Source organism: Salvelinus sp. IW2-2015, linkage group LG20 (assembly GCF_002910315.2).
Source record: "Salvelinus sp. IW2-2015 linkage group LG20, ASM291031v2, whole genome shotgun sequence".
Lineage (NCBI taxonomy): Eukaryota > Metazoa > Chordata > Actinopteri > Salmoniformes > Salmonidae > Salvelinus > Salvelinus sp. IW2-2015.
In genome coordinates, this window is record NC_036860.1 from 79,136,039 (window position 1) to 79,150,877 (window position 14,839).

The 14,839-nt window shown below is 46.4% G+C and overlaps 2 protein-coding genes across 2 annotated transcripts in view; one reads left to right on the forward strand and one right to left on the reverse strand.

Annotated features, from left to right (window-relative positions):
* Positions 1-578: 578 nt before the first annotated feature.
* Positions 579-7,308, forward strand: LOC111980846 (DDB1- and CUL4-associated factor 7). Its single transcript, XM_024011860.2, has 7 exons — positions 579-1,203; positions 3,021-3,179; positions 3,394-3,505; positions 4,412-4,530; positions 5,343-5,552; positions 5,677-5,794; positions 5,901-7,308. Exons 1-7 carry the CDS (start codon positions 1,066-1,068, stop codon positions 6,071-6,073), a joined length of 1,029 nt encoding a protein of 342 aa, XP_023867628.1. The 5' UTR covers positions 579-1,065; the 3' UTR covers positions 6,074-7,308.
* A 1,704-nt stretch (positions 7,309-9,012) lies between these two features.
* Positions 9,013-14,839, reverse strand: part of kcnh6a (potassium voltage-gated channel, subfamily H (eag-related), member 6a) — a 44,682-nt gene continuing 38,855 nt past the window's right edge. Inside the window, 2 exon segments of the mRNA XM_024012819.3 lie at positions 9,013-10,985; positions 11,195-11,402. Coding sequence (XP_023868587.2) covers positions 10,704-10,985; positions 11,195-11,402 — 490 coding nt within the window. The 3' untranslated portion in view covers positions 9,013-10,703.

The following is a 14,839-nucleotide window of genomic DNA, read 5'->3' on the forward strand; positions in this document are numbered from 1 at the left end:
AGCGAAGAAGTGCCTTTGAGTTGACGGCGTGCACATGCGCAGTTCGGCCGAGACGTTACCCGTTGACGTTTAGCTAGACTACCAACGTCGCCATGACACCGCCTACAAGTGTGATTAGGGGTTTCTATTGGATAATCAGTTTATGGCGCTTTCAATACAACTGGGAACTCCGGGGGAAAAAAAGAGGTCGAATAATAACACCAGTGATCTTCGGGTCGGAAAGCATGAAAGATGCCAGAGTTTCAGACTTGGAATTCCGAGTTGCATGACTGTTCAAAAGTTTTTTCCCAGTTGTATAGAGTTTATCAACTATATATATTTTTGTTCATTTTAAATAAGCCTAACTCTTTTCCTAACCTTAACCTAATTATCGTAACCCGCTACGTTAATTCTCCTAACCTGTTACGAAAAGTTAATTGTGACATAAACTGTATCCAAAATCCCTAAGCAGAGTCCACCACCCTTGTTACGCTGTTAAAATAGTAAAAACAATATTTGCATATTTTAGAATGGTGTGATTGGTATGATGATTTCCACACTTTAATGGAGTGATTGTAGTCTATGAGCTAGCGAGCGTCACACCGCCGACATTTTCTTCGATGGGAGGAGATTTGAGGAGAGTGATGACCCACCCCTCTTTGTGGTTAGTGTTGTTGAAGTCGGAGTCGGGTCAAAGCTAGCAGGGGACTCAATTAGAAAAGCAGGCTCACTTACCCGGATCATCAAAATCGAGCGAATAGCAAATTCAGACTATTGGCCGTAAGCTAACGTGTGTCTCGAAGCTTCATTTAAGCTTAAACGTCGCCTTCGTTYTCCGACAGTGATAGSTATRACGCMGTYCAACGCGCTACTYGCTAGCTAATGGCGTTAACTGGGCTAGTGTAGTATSCATAACTAACGACTGTTTGCTAGKTAGCTGTCGTTTGACAGCCTTTGTCATTTGAACTGTTCAAYTCTTCAATTCGGYAAGTCTTTAACGAGCCGTGGGGWYTATTTTGTTCCAAGGAAACAGTTGTTTTGTTTTATATAGGTAAGGATTTGATATAAGAGRTCGTTTATTGAGCTATGTCTCTCCACGGTAAGCGAAAAGAGATCTACAAATACGAAGCGCCATGGACGGTGTATGCAATGAACTGGAGCGTTCGTCCCGACAAACGCTTTCGCCTGGCCCTTGGAAGTTTCGTTGAAGAATATAACAATAAGGTGAGTGAGAAGATGACTGTATATTTTGTGTTAACCAGTCCCAGTGTAGAATCAGAACGAATTAGTTGGGACCACCGTGACTCCCACAATGCTGTGATGTGGGCTACCCAGACAGATCTTAGGTATAAACAGAACTCAGAACAGATCTTCGCTTCTACAGTTGTAGAAGACCTCACCCACAAAGAATGAACATGATCAAAAAGTTAATAAAAACAGTATGAAGTGTGTTTAAGCTCTGAGTTATTTGTTCCTTGTTAAATACAGTCGTGGCCAAAAGTTGAGTGCACACAAATATTGATTTCCACAAAGTTTGCTGCTTCAGTGTCTTTAGATATTTTTGTCAGATGTTACTATGGAATACTGAAGTATAATTACAAGCATTCCATAAGTGTGAAAGGCTTTTATTGACAATTACAGAAGTTGATGCAAAGAGTCAATATTTGCAGTGTTGACCTTCTTTTTCAAGACCTCTGCAATCCGCCCTGGCATGCTGTCAATTAACTTCTGGGCCACATCCTGACTGATGGCAGCACATTCTTGCATAATCAATGCTTGGAGTTTGTCAGAATTTGTGAGGTTTTGTTTGTCCACCACCTCTTGAGGATTGACCACAAGTTCTCAATGATTAAGGTCTGGGGAGTTTCCTGGCATGGACCAAAATATCGATGTTTTGTTCCCCGAGCCACTTAGAGCACCTTGCCATAAGGAAAAGGTGATAACTATCATGCTGGAAAAGGCATTGTTCGTCACCAAACTGTTCCTGGATGGTTGGGGAGAAGTTGCGCTCGGAGGATGTGTTGGTACCATTCTTTATTCATGGCTGTGTTCTTTGGCAAAATTGTGAGTGAGCCCACTCCCTTGGCTGAGAAGCAACCCAACACATGAATGGTCTCAGGATGCTTTACTGTTGGCATGCCACAGGACTGATGGTAGCGCTCACCTTGTCTTCTCCGGACAAGCTTTTTTCCGATGCCCCAACAATCGGAAAGGGGATTCATCAGAGAAAATGACTTTACCCCAGTCCTCAGCAATCCAATCCCTGTACCTTTTGCAGAATATCTGAATGTCCCTGATGTTTTTCCTGGAAAGAAGTGGCTTCTTTGCTGCCTTCTTGACACCAGGCCCCCACTCCAAAAATCTTTGCCTCACTGGTGCGTCAGATGCACTCATACCTGCCTGCTGCCATTCCTGAGCAAGCTCTGTACTGGTGGTGCCCGATCCGCAGCTGAATCCTTAAGGAGACGGTCCTGGCGCTTGCTGGACTTTCTTGGGCGCCCTGAAGCTTCTTCACAACAATTGAACCGCCCTCCTTGAAGTTCTTGATGATCTGATAAATGGTTGATTTAGGTGCAATCTTACTGGCAGCATTATCCTTGCCTGTGAAGCCCTTTTTTCTGCAAAGCAATGATGACGGCACGTGTTTCCTTGCAGGTAACCATGGTTTGAACAGAGGAAGAACAATGATTCCAAGCACCACCTTCCTTTGAAGTTCCAGTCTGTTATTCGAACTCATCAGCATGACAGAGTGATCTCCAGCCTGTCCTCGTCAACACTCACACCTGTGTTAACGAGAAATCACTGACATGATGTCAGCTGGTCCTTTTGTGGCAGAGCTGAAATGCAGTGGATGAGTTTTTGGGGGGATTCAGTTAATTTGCATGGCAAAGAGGGACTTTGCAATTCATCTGATCTCTTCTTCATAACATTCTGAGGCAGCAGACTTTGTGAAAATTAATATTTGTGTAATTCTCAAACTTTTGGCCACGACTGTATATCAAGAGCGGTTTCTGATTTAATTATTGTTTGTTTCTCTTCAGGTGCAGATTGTGGGTCTGGAGGAGGAGAGTTCAGAGTTCATCTGCAGGAACACCTTTGACCACCCCTACCCCACCACCAAGATCATGTGGATCCCGGACAGCAAGGGTGTTTACCCAGACCTGCTTGCCACTAGCGGGGACTACCTGCGCATCTGGAGGGTATGCATGCACCCACAGCCTCCTTGATACTAAATCATACGTAAACATAATAGATATTGTTGGGCGCTCCCTGGCCTGCACCCTCTCTAACTATTGTGTCCCTCTTGCAGCATCTGGAGTTGCACTCTAGCTCAGTTACTTGCCCAGAGGGGAGCTGCTGTTTTCCTAACGTAGTTGTATAGCATCTCATGGCTTGTTAAATCTTACCCCTTAGGTCAGTGAAACAGAGACGCGCTTGGAATGCTTGCTGAATAACAACAAGAACTCTGACTTCTGTGCCCCACTCACCTCGTTTGACTGGAATGAAGTGGATCCCAATCTGCTGGGTAAGAGATGGGGCATATGCATATAGTAGAGCTGGGACTATAAYCTGAAAAGTATTGACACCGACCAAATATCATGGACATTTTGCTGATCTCGTTCATTACAATAAATAACCTATAGGTGCCCTAGTAGAGAAATGTGAAGTTTCAAATGAAATAAGTTTGCTAAAATGGGTGATTGTTAATACAACAATTGATAGCTACAACATTCAAAGTAGTAGATTTAAGAGTAATATAAAAAAATAACTGTGGTGCACATAACTTGAACAACAAGGTTATGACATTTATCGTGATAATTTAGTCCATTGTGACATGGATGTTTGTCCATATCGCCCAGCTCTAGCATATAGTCTATTGGTTTGCTGTCAGTGTCTACAGCATGTCAGAGTAAGTAGCGTAAAACAATTTAAATGCAATCTCAAATAGCTGCCTGTCACTTAAAATCTCGGCATCGTCACATATTTCAGCATATAAATGCTGGGTCTAAATGAATTGTTTACAACTGTTACCATGGACACAGCTCTGATATTCCCACAGTCGTGCATTACATTTTTCATTTTGTCAATATTGCAACCGATGGCTCCTCCAAAAATAAAACACACCATCAAATTAATGGTGCTAAAGCGTGAAATGGAGGGTGTGTGATAGGCAGCCTTTGCAGGTCTGATCTGCGATGGATTTGTTATTATGTTTATACTGGTCAAACTGGTAGTCTTTTCAACATTTTATTGAGCTGTGTGCATAATGGAAATAGATTCCTGGGTATAAAAGAAGCCTGTCTCAAATAATCGCCGGTTGTGTAGAGTGATTAATGCAAATAAACACCCATGCTATTAATTTAGTTTTACAGTATGTCTTGTTTGGTGAGTGTCAGTGTTTTTAATCCTGGTTCTGATCTGTCCATTACAGGCACCTCCAGCATTGACACCACCTGTACTATCTGGGGGTTGGAGACTGGCCAAGTGCTGGGCAGAGTCAACCTCGTATCCGGCCACGTCAAGACCCAGCTCATTGCTCATGACAAAGAGGTGTGAGGGCTGAGGGGGAATATAGGCCTTGGCTTGAAGTTTAGTTTGCTTGTATGAATGTGCATGTTTGAGACTGTATGAATGTGCATGTTTCAGACTGTATGAATGAGTAAGTAAAGGCTAGTTGTCGTGAGCAGGGGCTAGAACCTGTTCAGGGAGCAGAACCAAAAACCGGAAAATAATGACATTTTTTGAGGAACGGAATTGGGAACGAAACTGGTGTCTAGTGTTCCGTAACAATCCTTTATTCCAAATCTTGAGAACCGATTGATGTTATTTTTTTGTTCAAAAAATATGTAATTCAGTGAAGTTACGTCTCTAAAGGTATTCTAGTAATAGCCTAAACACATCCCAATTCAGATGATATTTAGCGCTTCAAACCAAGCCCCCGCCATGTCCACCCCCCTCTCTCCCCACCCATGAAATTGTCTTCTCTGCAGCCATCGGCTGCACTTAAATGGCCAATTAAACATGTAAACAAATAGCTTGCGCATACACCGCAAGCTGCTCCATCCAAACTAATTGATGAAGCAAATGAATGAGCTAAATGTGAAAACGGTTTATTTTACAGCTTAAACATTTTACCAAAAGGAGCGATATGAACTGTAACTTTTTTTGGGTTCCAACCAGTTCAGAATTGTATTATGCTGGTCGGACCACTGGAACAAAACAAATAGGGGTTCTGTTCGGAACAGAACGATTGGAAAATCATTTTTGTTCCAACCCCTGGTCCTGAGATCATAGTGTGAATGTGTGTCCGTGGGTATACCAGTGTAATAACTCTGCATGTTGGTGGTGTTCTCTGTCTGTAGGTGTATGACATCGCGTTCAGCCGCGCAGGCGGTGGTCGGGACATGTTTGCGTCGGTCGGYGCGGACGGCTCAGTACGCATGTTTGACCTGCGGCACCTGGAACACAGCACCATCATCTATGAAGATCCCCAGCACCACCCCCTACTGCGCCTCTGCTGGAACAAACAGGACCCCAACTACCTGGCCACCATGGCTATGGACGGCATGGAGGTCAGTCTATTTAACTCTACTTTCTCATTCCTCTTTCAGTTTGGTWTTGTCCATTCTCTCTTTGTTGCACCCTCTCCTTATCCCCATCTAATGTGTTATCTCTCTCCTGTGCTGTGTGTCTCAGGTTGTGATTCTGGACGTGCGTGTTCCCTGCACGCCGGTGGCCCGCCTCAACAACCACCGGGCCTGTGTCAACGGCATCGCCTGGGCTCCCCACTCCTCCTGTCACATCTGCACTGCAGGCAAAGCACAAACAGCTTATTCACCAGTTCACCTTTCCTCAGACCCCATTCTAAGTCTTCTCACCTTCTCCCTTCAGTGTAATAATAATGTCTTGTCTTTCCTCAGCCGACGACCACCAGGCGCTGATATGGGACATCCAGCAAATGCCCAGGGCCATCGAGGACCCTATTCTGGCCTACACAGCCGAGGGGGAGATCAACAACGTCCAGTGGGCTTCCACCCAGCCTGACTGGATCGCCATCGGCTACAACAACTGCCTAGAGATCCTGCGGGTCTAAAGCCAACCTTCACCTCAGGTGTGGATGTGAAGGGGTGGAGGATGAGGACAATGTGTGGATTCAGAACTTGGACATGTTTTTTTGAGTGGAAGTAAATCTTGCAGGACTGCCTCAAACCACTACTCTGTCCTGGCTGATTTGATGTACGTATGGGAGGCGGTGTGAACTCTTTGTCCCACTCCACAATGTCCTGGTTTACTCTGTTTTTGATAGAACTAATCCCTGTGTCAAAAGGAGTATGTTGTCATCTTTATTGTTTTGGTAATCATCAGTGTCTGTACAGCGCCAAAATGCATCAGTGGGTTCAACAATTCTAGATGGTCAATTCATTATGGAGTGAAACAGTGCAGTTTGAACTGAAGACTGCCTCTTGAGTGTGTTTAACCTGTTGTTTTAGCCATCTCTATAACATAATGACATATTTAGTGTCAGGAAACTGGATTTAAAATGACACTCACTGTCAGAAAATGTCATCTGGGTGTATTTCTGAACTGGTTTGAATCCAGTTAGACTTCTGAATTTGAAACCATAAGGCTAATTTTAAGGCCTCATAATTATTTAAAGTATTTTTTTTTATGGTTTGCTGGTACCAGATCACTTCCATGATTATACTGTGATKATCTGACATATAGTGAAGTGTTATGGTTCAATACCACAGGAAGTTGGTGGCACTTTAWTTGGGGAGAACAGGCTCATTCTAACAACTGGAGCGAAATAGGTGGAAATACATATAACACATGGTTTCCAGGTGTTTGATGCCTTTCCATTTGCTTCGTTCTAGCCATTATTATGAGCTGTCCTCCCCTCAGCAGCCTCCTGTGTTCAACACACAGTTGCATGTCTCACAGTTTGGATACTTTGCCATCAGCCCCTTTGGACTAGACCAGAACCTACCAAAAACAAGCTTAATAACGTTTTCTTCATTTTGAGTAGAGTTGCTTGGAACAACTGCAGTTCCTATTCAAGACTGTGTGAAACAAATACGTTTACTTAGCCTAGTACTGAAGGAGAGTGAAACCTTTTTTTCTCGTGTCTCYCTCTCCCTATCTTTTTATTGTTCTCTGTACTCGAAGGTCAACCCCCTTTTCGCATGTTTGTACAAGGGGAAATGTACATTCTTATAAATATATGAACCAAGATATTGATAAGGCAAATCTACATGTAGTAGCTTTTTTCATAAAAGTTTGTATTACCAAATTTGCTCTAACTAATAAATATTKCTTTGTGTTTTTGTAGATGTTAATWGCATCACTGAATACACACTGATAGGTCAGGATGTCATGATTTATTTAGGTGGGCATAACGTCACTTCAATGTGCAGATGGCAATGTATTTCAGTGAGCAGYTATAGTTCTGTCAGCTCCTAACATTACATTCCCTCTGCAGTGTTCTTAAAGGTCTAATACAGCTGTTTTGATCTCAACATTAAATCGTTTATGGGTAACAGTTAAGTACCTTAGTGATTATTTTCAATTAAAATGGTCAAAAAGAGCAATTTCTGTTATGTAGGAGAAACTGTCCGGTTGGCATTTATTGTCATGAACGTTGKWCTGGAGGCAGCTCTACAGAGTGGTCACTAGCTGCTGACAGCCACATAGTCATAATGTCTCATTTTAAACCTAACCTTAACCACACTGCTAACCCTAATGCCTAACCTTAACCACACTGCTAACCCTAATGCCTAACCTTAAATTAAGACCAAAAAGCTAATTTAGTTTACATACATTTTTTATGATATAACCAATTTTGACTTTGCAACTGGCCCATTTAGCAGAAATAGCTCAGTTCTGCTTCCAGGGCAAGATTCATGACAAATGTCAACCTGCTGAAAACTAGCTGTTATCGGCAGAGAGGTTGGGAACTCTCTTTTTGATCAATTAACTAATTTACTTCCTGGTGATGACACCAGGCAGGCCAGAACTCCATCCCACCAACATTTCTCACTCATAATTTTCACAATTTGAGTATTAGTGTCTTTGGCTATTTCAGCTACACCCYTTACTGACAGGAATATAAGATCTAGCAGACAACCATGCGATCTCCATAGACAAACATTGGCAGTAAAATGGCCTAACTGAAGAGCTCAGTTTGTCAGATTTCTGTCCTGCTATAGCTGCCCCGGTCAACTGTAATGCGTTATTGTGAAGTGGAATCGTCTAGGAYCAACAACGGCTCCACAAGCTCWAAGAACGAGACCGCCGAGTGGTGAAAATCAACTGTCCTCGGTTGCAACACTCACTACCGAGTTCCAAACTGCCTCTGGAAGCAACGTCAGCACAATAACTGTTCGTCGGAAGCTGTTTCTGTGGCCGAGCAGCCGCACACAAGCCTAAGATCATGCGCAATGCCAAGCGCCGGCTAGAGTGATGTAAAGCTTGCTGCCATTGGACTCTGAAGCAGTAGAAACGCGTCAGTCCGACGGCCAAATCTGGGTTTGGTGGATGCCCTAATGCGTAGTGCCAACTGTAAAGTTTGGTGGAGGAGGAATAAGGGTCTGGGGCTGTTTTTCATGGTTCGGGCTAGGTCCCTTAGTTCCAGTGAAGGGAAATCTTAACTCTACAGCATACAATGACATTCTAGAAGATTCTGTGCTTCCAACATTGTGGCAACAGTTTGGGGAAGGCGCTTTCCTGTTTCAGCATGACAATGCCCCCATGCATAAAGCGAGGTCCATACAGAAATGGTTTGTCGAGATCGTGTGGAAGAAGAATTTGACTAGCCTACACAGAGCCCTGACCTCAACCCCATCAAACACCTTTGGGATGAACTGGGCCTTTAACATGGRCCAACTGAACCAATTCCTGGTTTTAAAATATGATTTATAAGTTKATGTCTATGAATTCCACAAAAGTAAGCACAAAAGTAAGCCCAACTGAAGAATAGTAAATGGTGGAAACCACTTAAGTCCAAGCCCTCAACCAAAAATAAACAACTTGTCAGTAGTTGAAGTTTCTGTATTATTTGTTATAAATAATCTTTAATCTAAAAAAGATGAATAAGAATTATGATTTTGTGCTTCAAGAAACCTTTACAGAACAAGAAAGGCTTAAAAAACATTGTTACATTCTCCTGAAACTGTCAAAAATATCTTGACACTGGGATTCTGGGAAAATGACACTATCCCAGTGACATCACTTGATTGGCAGATTACATCCACATCACTTCCTCCCAGGTGGGCATCAAACATCCACTAACTTTGGCACCTTGAGTCATTACACACATTTGGGCCAGGATCCATTCTGATTGCAGATTTGGACAATGCACCACTTGAACGTAATTTCCGATTGAGCCGACATATGCAGCGTTTACCGATAATGTGGTCTCTTCAAAAGCGGGAACATTGTCTTGTAGAATCAGATTGAATCCGGGCCTTTCAAAAGGGTGATGTTAAATATGTGACCATGTCACTTACTCAAACATAGTCAACAAACATTGCGCACACACACATACACACACACACCTGAAAAAGAGATGATGCATCCTTGGTGTAACAACAGTCCTGTGAAACAGAACAGATATATAGACATACACAAACATGTTGACCCAAGCAAAGCAGTAATGGCTGTATAAATGAAAGTGTTTATAATGCTTCACAAGTGCTACATAACTACAGCATAAAAGAGATGACAAAACTGTCCGTTATGCTTTTTCCCCATGTCAATTATCTGTTCTCATGACCCCTGACAATGTTGACTCAAAAATGCGACATGTCACTTCATGTTAACAAATATTGCTTTCCATTAAGTCATATGATGGTAGAACATGAGAGTAGAATTACTGTATTCAAAAATGGCCACTTTTACAGTAGTCATTCCTACCATACAGACATCAACAGTATTTAGATGGCATTTATACCATCTCTTTATATCATRTGTTGATAATATGTTACACCAACATAGCAATAGTGTGAAAGAAATAACTATTTGATTTTCCAGATTGACGGTAAGATCCTCATGATACTATAAAAATACATTTCAGTTCAACTTATAAACAGCACTGAGCCTGAATGTGCAGTTCCTCTACAGTGTAAACATACAGTACACACAGTTATATGTATTTTTGGCCAAATTCTTATCTCCCAACAAAAAGGACCATGGCATAAAAGGACCATCACTTAACAAAAGGAAAACGAGAGAGGAATGACAATACTACAGCTTTGAGAACCAGGGAAAAGGGTGTTTGGGGTTATTGTTAGTGTACGTGTGACGTGTGTGTACGTGTGCTTCTAGTCAGCCCAGTTTCATATCAGTTCTCCATAGGCAGTGCCAGGCCCCCAGGCTTTGTGGGGTCTGGGTTGCAGAAATCCTAAACCCCCTCTCAATAATGCCCTAGGCTCTGATAGAGAGGAGAGGTTGTTTGTCGCACAGGACCAGAGGTGCCTCAGCCCCGGGCACTGTGAGTCAGTGAGAGGGGGCCCTACATAGAACCTCCTCTCAGCTACGTGGAAGGCAACCCACGTTGATCAGCAGCATCTTACAGGTTAGGGGGTTGGGTGGGGATTGGAGAGAAGGAATGAGAGAGGCGACGATTAGAGAAGTGACTCTGCCAACATGTGATTGTCCTCCTGTGGTGGTGCAGGGGGTGCTAGGAGTGAGGGACGATCAGGTTTAAGGTTAAAGGTAAGAGGGTTTTAGCTGCCTGGCAGGATGGGGTCAGAAACGTGCCTCTGAATCTCCTGCCCCTCTGTGGAGATCTCCAGGTTGTCAGGGAGGGAGGGGAAACGCAGGCTGCCACACAGCAGTCCAGAGGGCCCCAGGGTTTGGCAGGAGACATGGGGGGGSCTGAGGCCCATGGAGGACCCTGGAAGGGGCTCTGTCTCAGGGGACATGGACATGGTGTCATCAGAGGCCACCGTGAGGTGGATCCCACTGGACAGGGAGTCCTTGGACTTGTGCTTGTCTGAGTCCGGGCTCTGCAAAGGAAAAAAACGGGTAGAGAGGTGAAGCACAAAAGCGATTCACTAACTCGGTATACTGACCAACCTTTAATACCAATACCTCGCTCTCACTCATATTATCAGCCCACTGTTTCACAATATCATATAGCTCTTCGAGGACAGAGCATTGTAGCAAGCAAAAACTGATATATACTGTACTATCTGTACACCATACCAGTACCCACCTGCAGTGGCGAAAGCATGCTGTCAATCTTGATTGGGGGCATGGAGGGGACAGTGTGGATGATGGGGGCTGCTGTGCTGTACAGGGTGGTGGGGTGAGCAGGGTGAGGGCTGGGCAACACAGTGCTGTAGGCCGGGGGCACTGGGGTTATCTGCCTTTGGAGCAGCTGCAGGATCACGTGGATGTCTGCAGTCATCCGAGTCTCCAGTCTGGGCAGGGCCAAGGATGGAGGCAGGGTGGGAGAGGAAAGACCAAAGATGAATAAAGTCAATCATTTCTTCCTCTGTAATCTCTCTCAATCATTTCTTGGTCTTCCTCCATTATTTATTTTGGCTTCTTCTCCAATTATTATCTTCCTTTACCTGTCTGTAAATCCTCTCCTCTCCTCTCCTCTCCTCTCCTCTCCTCTCCCCTCCTCCTCGTTTTGTGTTGAGAGAATCCTTACGCAAGTAACCCACCACCCTTCAGTCTACCCAGTAACCACCACCACCCTTCAGTCTTACCAAGTAACCACCACCACCCTTCAGCCTCACTCATAACCACTACCCACCCTGCAGCCTACCATAATCACCACCACCCTTCAGCCTACCCAGTAATCACCACCACCCTTCAGTACCTCCCAGTAACCACCACCACCCTTCAGTCTACCAAGTAACCACCACCACCCTTCAGCCTACCAGTAACCACCACCACCCTTCAGCCTACCCAGCTAACCACCACCCCACCCTTCAGCCTACCCAGTAACGACCACCACCCTTCAGCCTACCCAGTAACCACCACCCTTCAGCCTACCCAGTAACCACCACCACCCTTCAGCCCTACCCAGTAACCACCACCACCCTTCAGCCTACCCAGTAACACCACACCACCCTTCAGTCTTCCCAGTAACCACCACCACCCTTCACGCCTACCCAGTAACCACCACCACCCTTCAGCCTACCCAGTAACCACCACCACCCTTCAGTCTACCCAGTATGCCACCACACCCTTCATCCATCTAGTAACCACCACCACCCTCAGCCTACCCAGTAACACCACCACCCATCAGCCTACCCAGTAACCACCACCACCCTTCAGTCTACCCAGTCAGCCACCACCACCTTCATCCTATCAGTAACCACCACCACCTCAGCCTACCAGTAACCACCACCACCCATCAGCCTACCCAGTAACCACCACCACCCTTCAGCCTACCCAGTAACCACACCCACCCTTCAGCCTACCCAGATAACCACCACCACCCTTCAGTCTACCCAGTATGGCCACCACCCACCCTTCATCCTACTAGTAACCACCACCACCCTTCAGCCTATCCAGTATGGCCTAACCACCCTCATCCTATCTAAAACCACCACCACCCTCAGGCCTACCCAGTAACCACCACCACCCATCAGTCTACCCAGTAACCACCACCACCCTTCAACCTACCAGTCATCCACCACCACCCTTCAGTCTACCCAGTAACACCACCACCCTTCAACCTACCAAGTATGGCCACCACCCCCCTTCAGTCTACCCAGTATGGCTACCACCACCCTTCACTCCTATCTCAGTAACCACCACCACCCTCAGCCTACCCAGTAACCACCACCAACCCATCAGCCTACCAAGTATCACCACCACCCTTCAGCCTACCCAGTAACCACCACCACCCTTCAGCCTACCACAGTATGGCACCACCACCCTTCAGTCTACCCAGTAACCACCACACCCTTCAGCCTACCCAGTAACCACCACCACCACCTTCAGCCTACCCAGTAACCAACCACCACCCTTCAGCCTACCCAGTAACCACCCACCACCCTTCAGCCTACCCAGTAACCACCACCACCCTTCAGCCTACCCAGTAACCACCACCAAACCACACCCTTCAGTCTACCCATATACCACCACCACCCTCAGCCACCCAGTACAACCACCACCCTCAGCCTACCCATAACCACCACCACCCTTCATCTACCCAGTAACCACCACCCTTCACCCTACCACCAGTAAACCACCACCACCCTTCAGTCTACCAATAACACCACCACCCTTCAGCCTACCCAAGTAACCACCACCACCCTTCAGCCTACCCAGTAACACCCACCACCACCTTCAGCAACTACCAAGTAACCACCACCACCCTTCAGCCTACCCAGTAACACCACCACCCTTCAGCCTACCCAAGTAACCACCACCACCCTTCAGTCTAACCCAGTAAACCACCCCTTCAGCCTACCCAGTACCACCACCACCCTTCAGCCTACCCAGTAACACCACACCCTTAAGCCTACCAGTAACCACCACCACCCTTCAGTCTACCCAGTAAAAACCACCAACCACCTTCGCACTACCGTAACCCACACCCTCAGCACCAAAACCAATCAACAGGCCTCACACCTACCCAGTAACCACCACCACCCTCAGCCTACCCAGTAACCACCACCACCCATCAGCCCTTACCAATACTGCTACCACCAACCCTTCAGCCTACCCAGTAACCAACCACCACCCTTCAGTTCTTACCCAGTAAACCACCACCACCCTTCAGTCTACCCAGTAAACCACCACCACCCTTCAGCCTCCCAGACCAACAGCCATCTCTTAACCTCCGTTACCCGATAACCACCACCACCCTTCGAGTGTCTACCCAGTAACCACCACCACCCTTCAGTCTACCCAGAAACCACCACCTTAGCCTACCCAGTAACCACCACACCACCCTTCAGTCTACCAGTAAACCACCACACCCTTCAGCCTTACCCAGTAACCACCACCACCCTTCAGTCTACCCAGTAACCACCACCACCCTTCAGTCTACCCAGTAACCACCACCACCCTTCAACTACCCTTTAACCCACACCACCACCCTTTCAGCTACCCAGTAAACCACCACCCTTCAGCCTACCCAGTAACTACCACCACCCTCAGCCCTACCCAGTAACCACCACCCCACCCTTCAGCCCTACCCAGTAACCACACCACCACCCTTCAGCCTACCCAGTAACCACCACCACCCTTCAGCCTACCCAGTAAACCATCATCACCCTTCAGCCTACCCAGTAACCACCACCACCCTTCAGCCTACCCAGTTACAACCACCACCACCCTTCAGCCTCACCCAGTAACCACCACCACCCTTCAGTTTCTACCCAGTAACCACCACCACCCTTCAGCCTACCCAGTAACCACCACCACCTTCAGCCTACCCAGTATCCACCACCACCCTTCAGCCTACCCAGTAACCACCACCACCCTTCAGTCTACCAGTAACCACACCACCCTTCAGTCTACCCAGTAACCTCACCACCCTTCAGCCACCCAGTAACCACCACCACCCTTCAGCCTACCCAGTAAACCACCACCCTTCAGACCTACCCAGTAACCACCACCACCCTTCAGCCTACCAAGTTACCCACCACCACCCTTCAGCTACCATTAACCACCCTTCAGCCTACCAGTAACCACCACCACCCTTCAGCCTACCCAGTAAACCACCACACCCTTCAGCCTACCCAGTAACCACCACCACCCTTCAGCCTACCAAGTATGGCCACCACCACCCTTCAGCCTACCCAGTAACCACCACCACCCTTCAGCCCTACACCAGGTAAACACCACCACCCTTCAGCCTACCCAGTATGGCCACCACCCCATCGTCTCT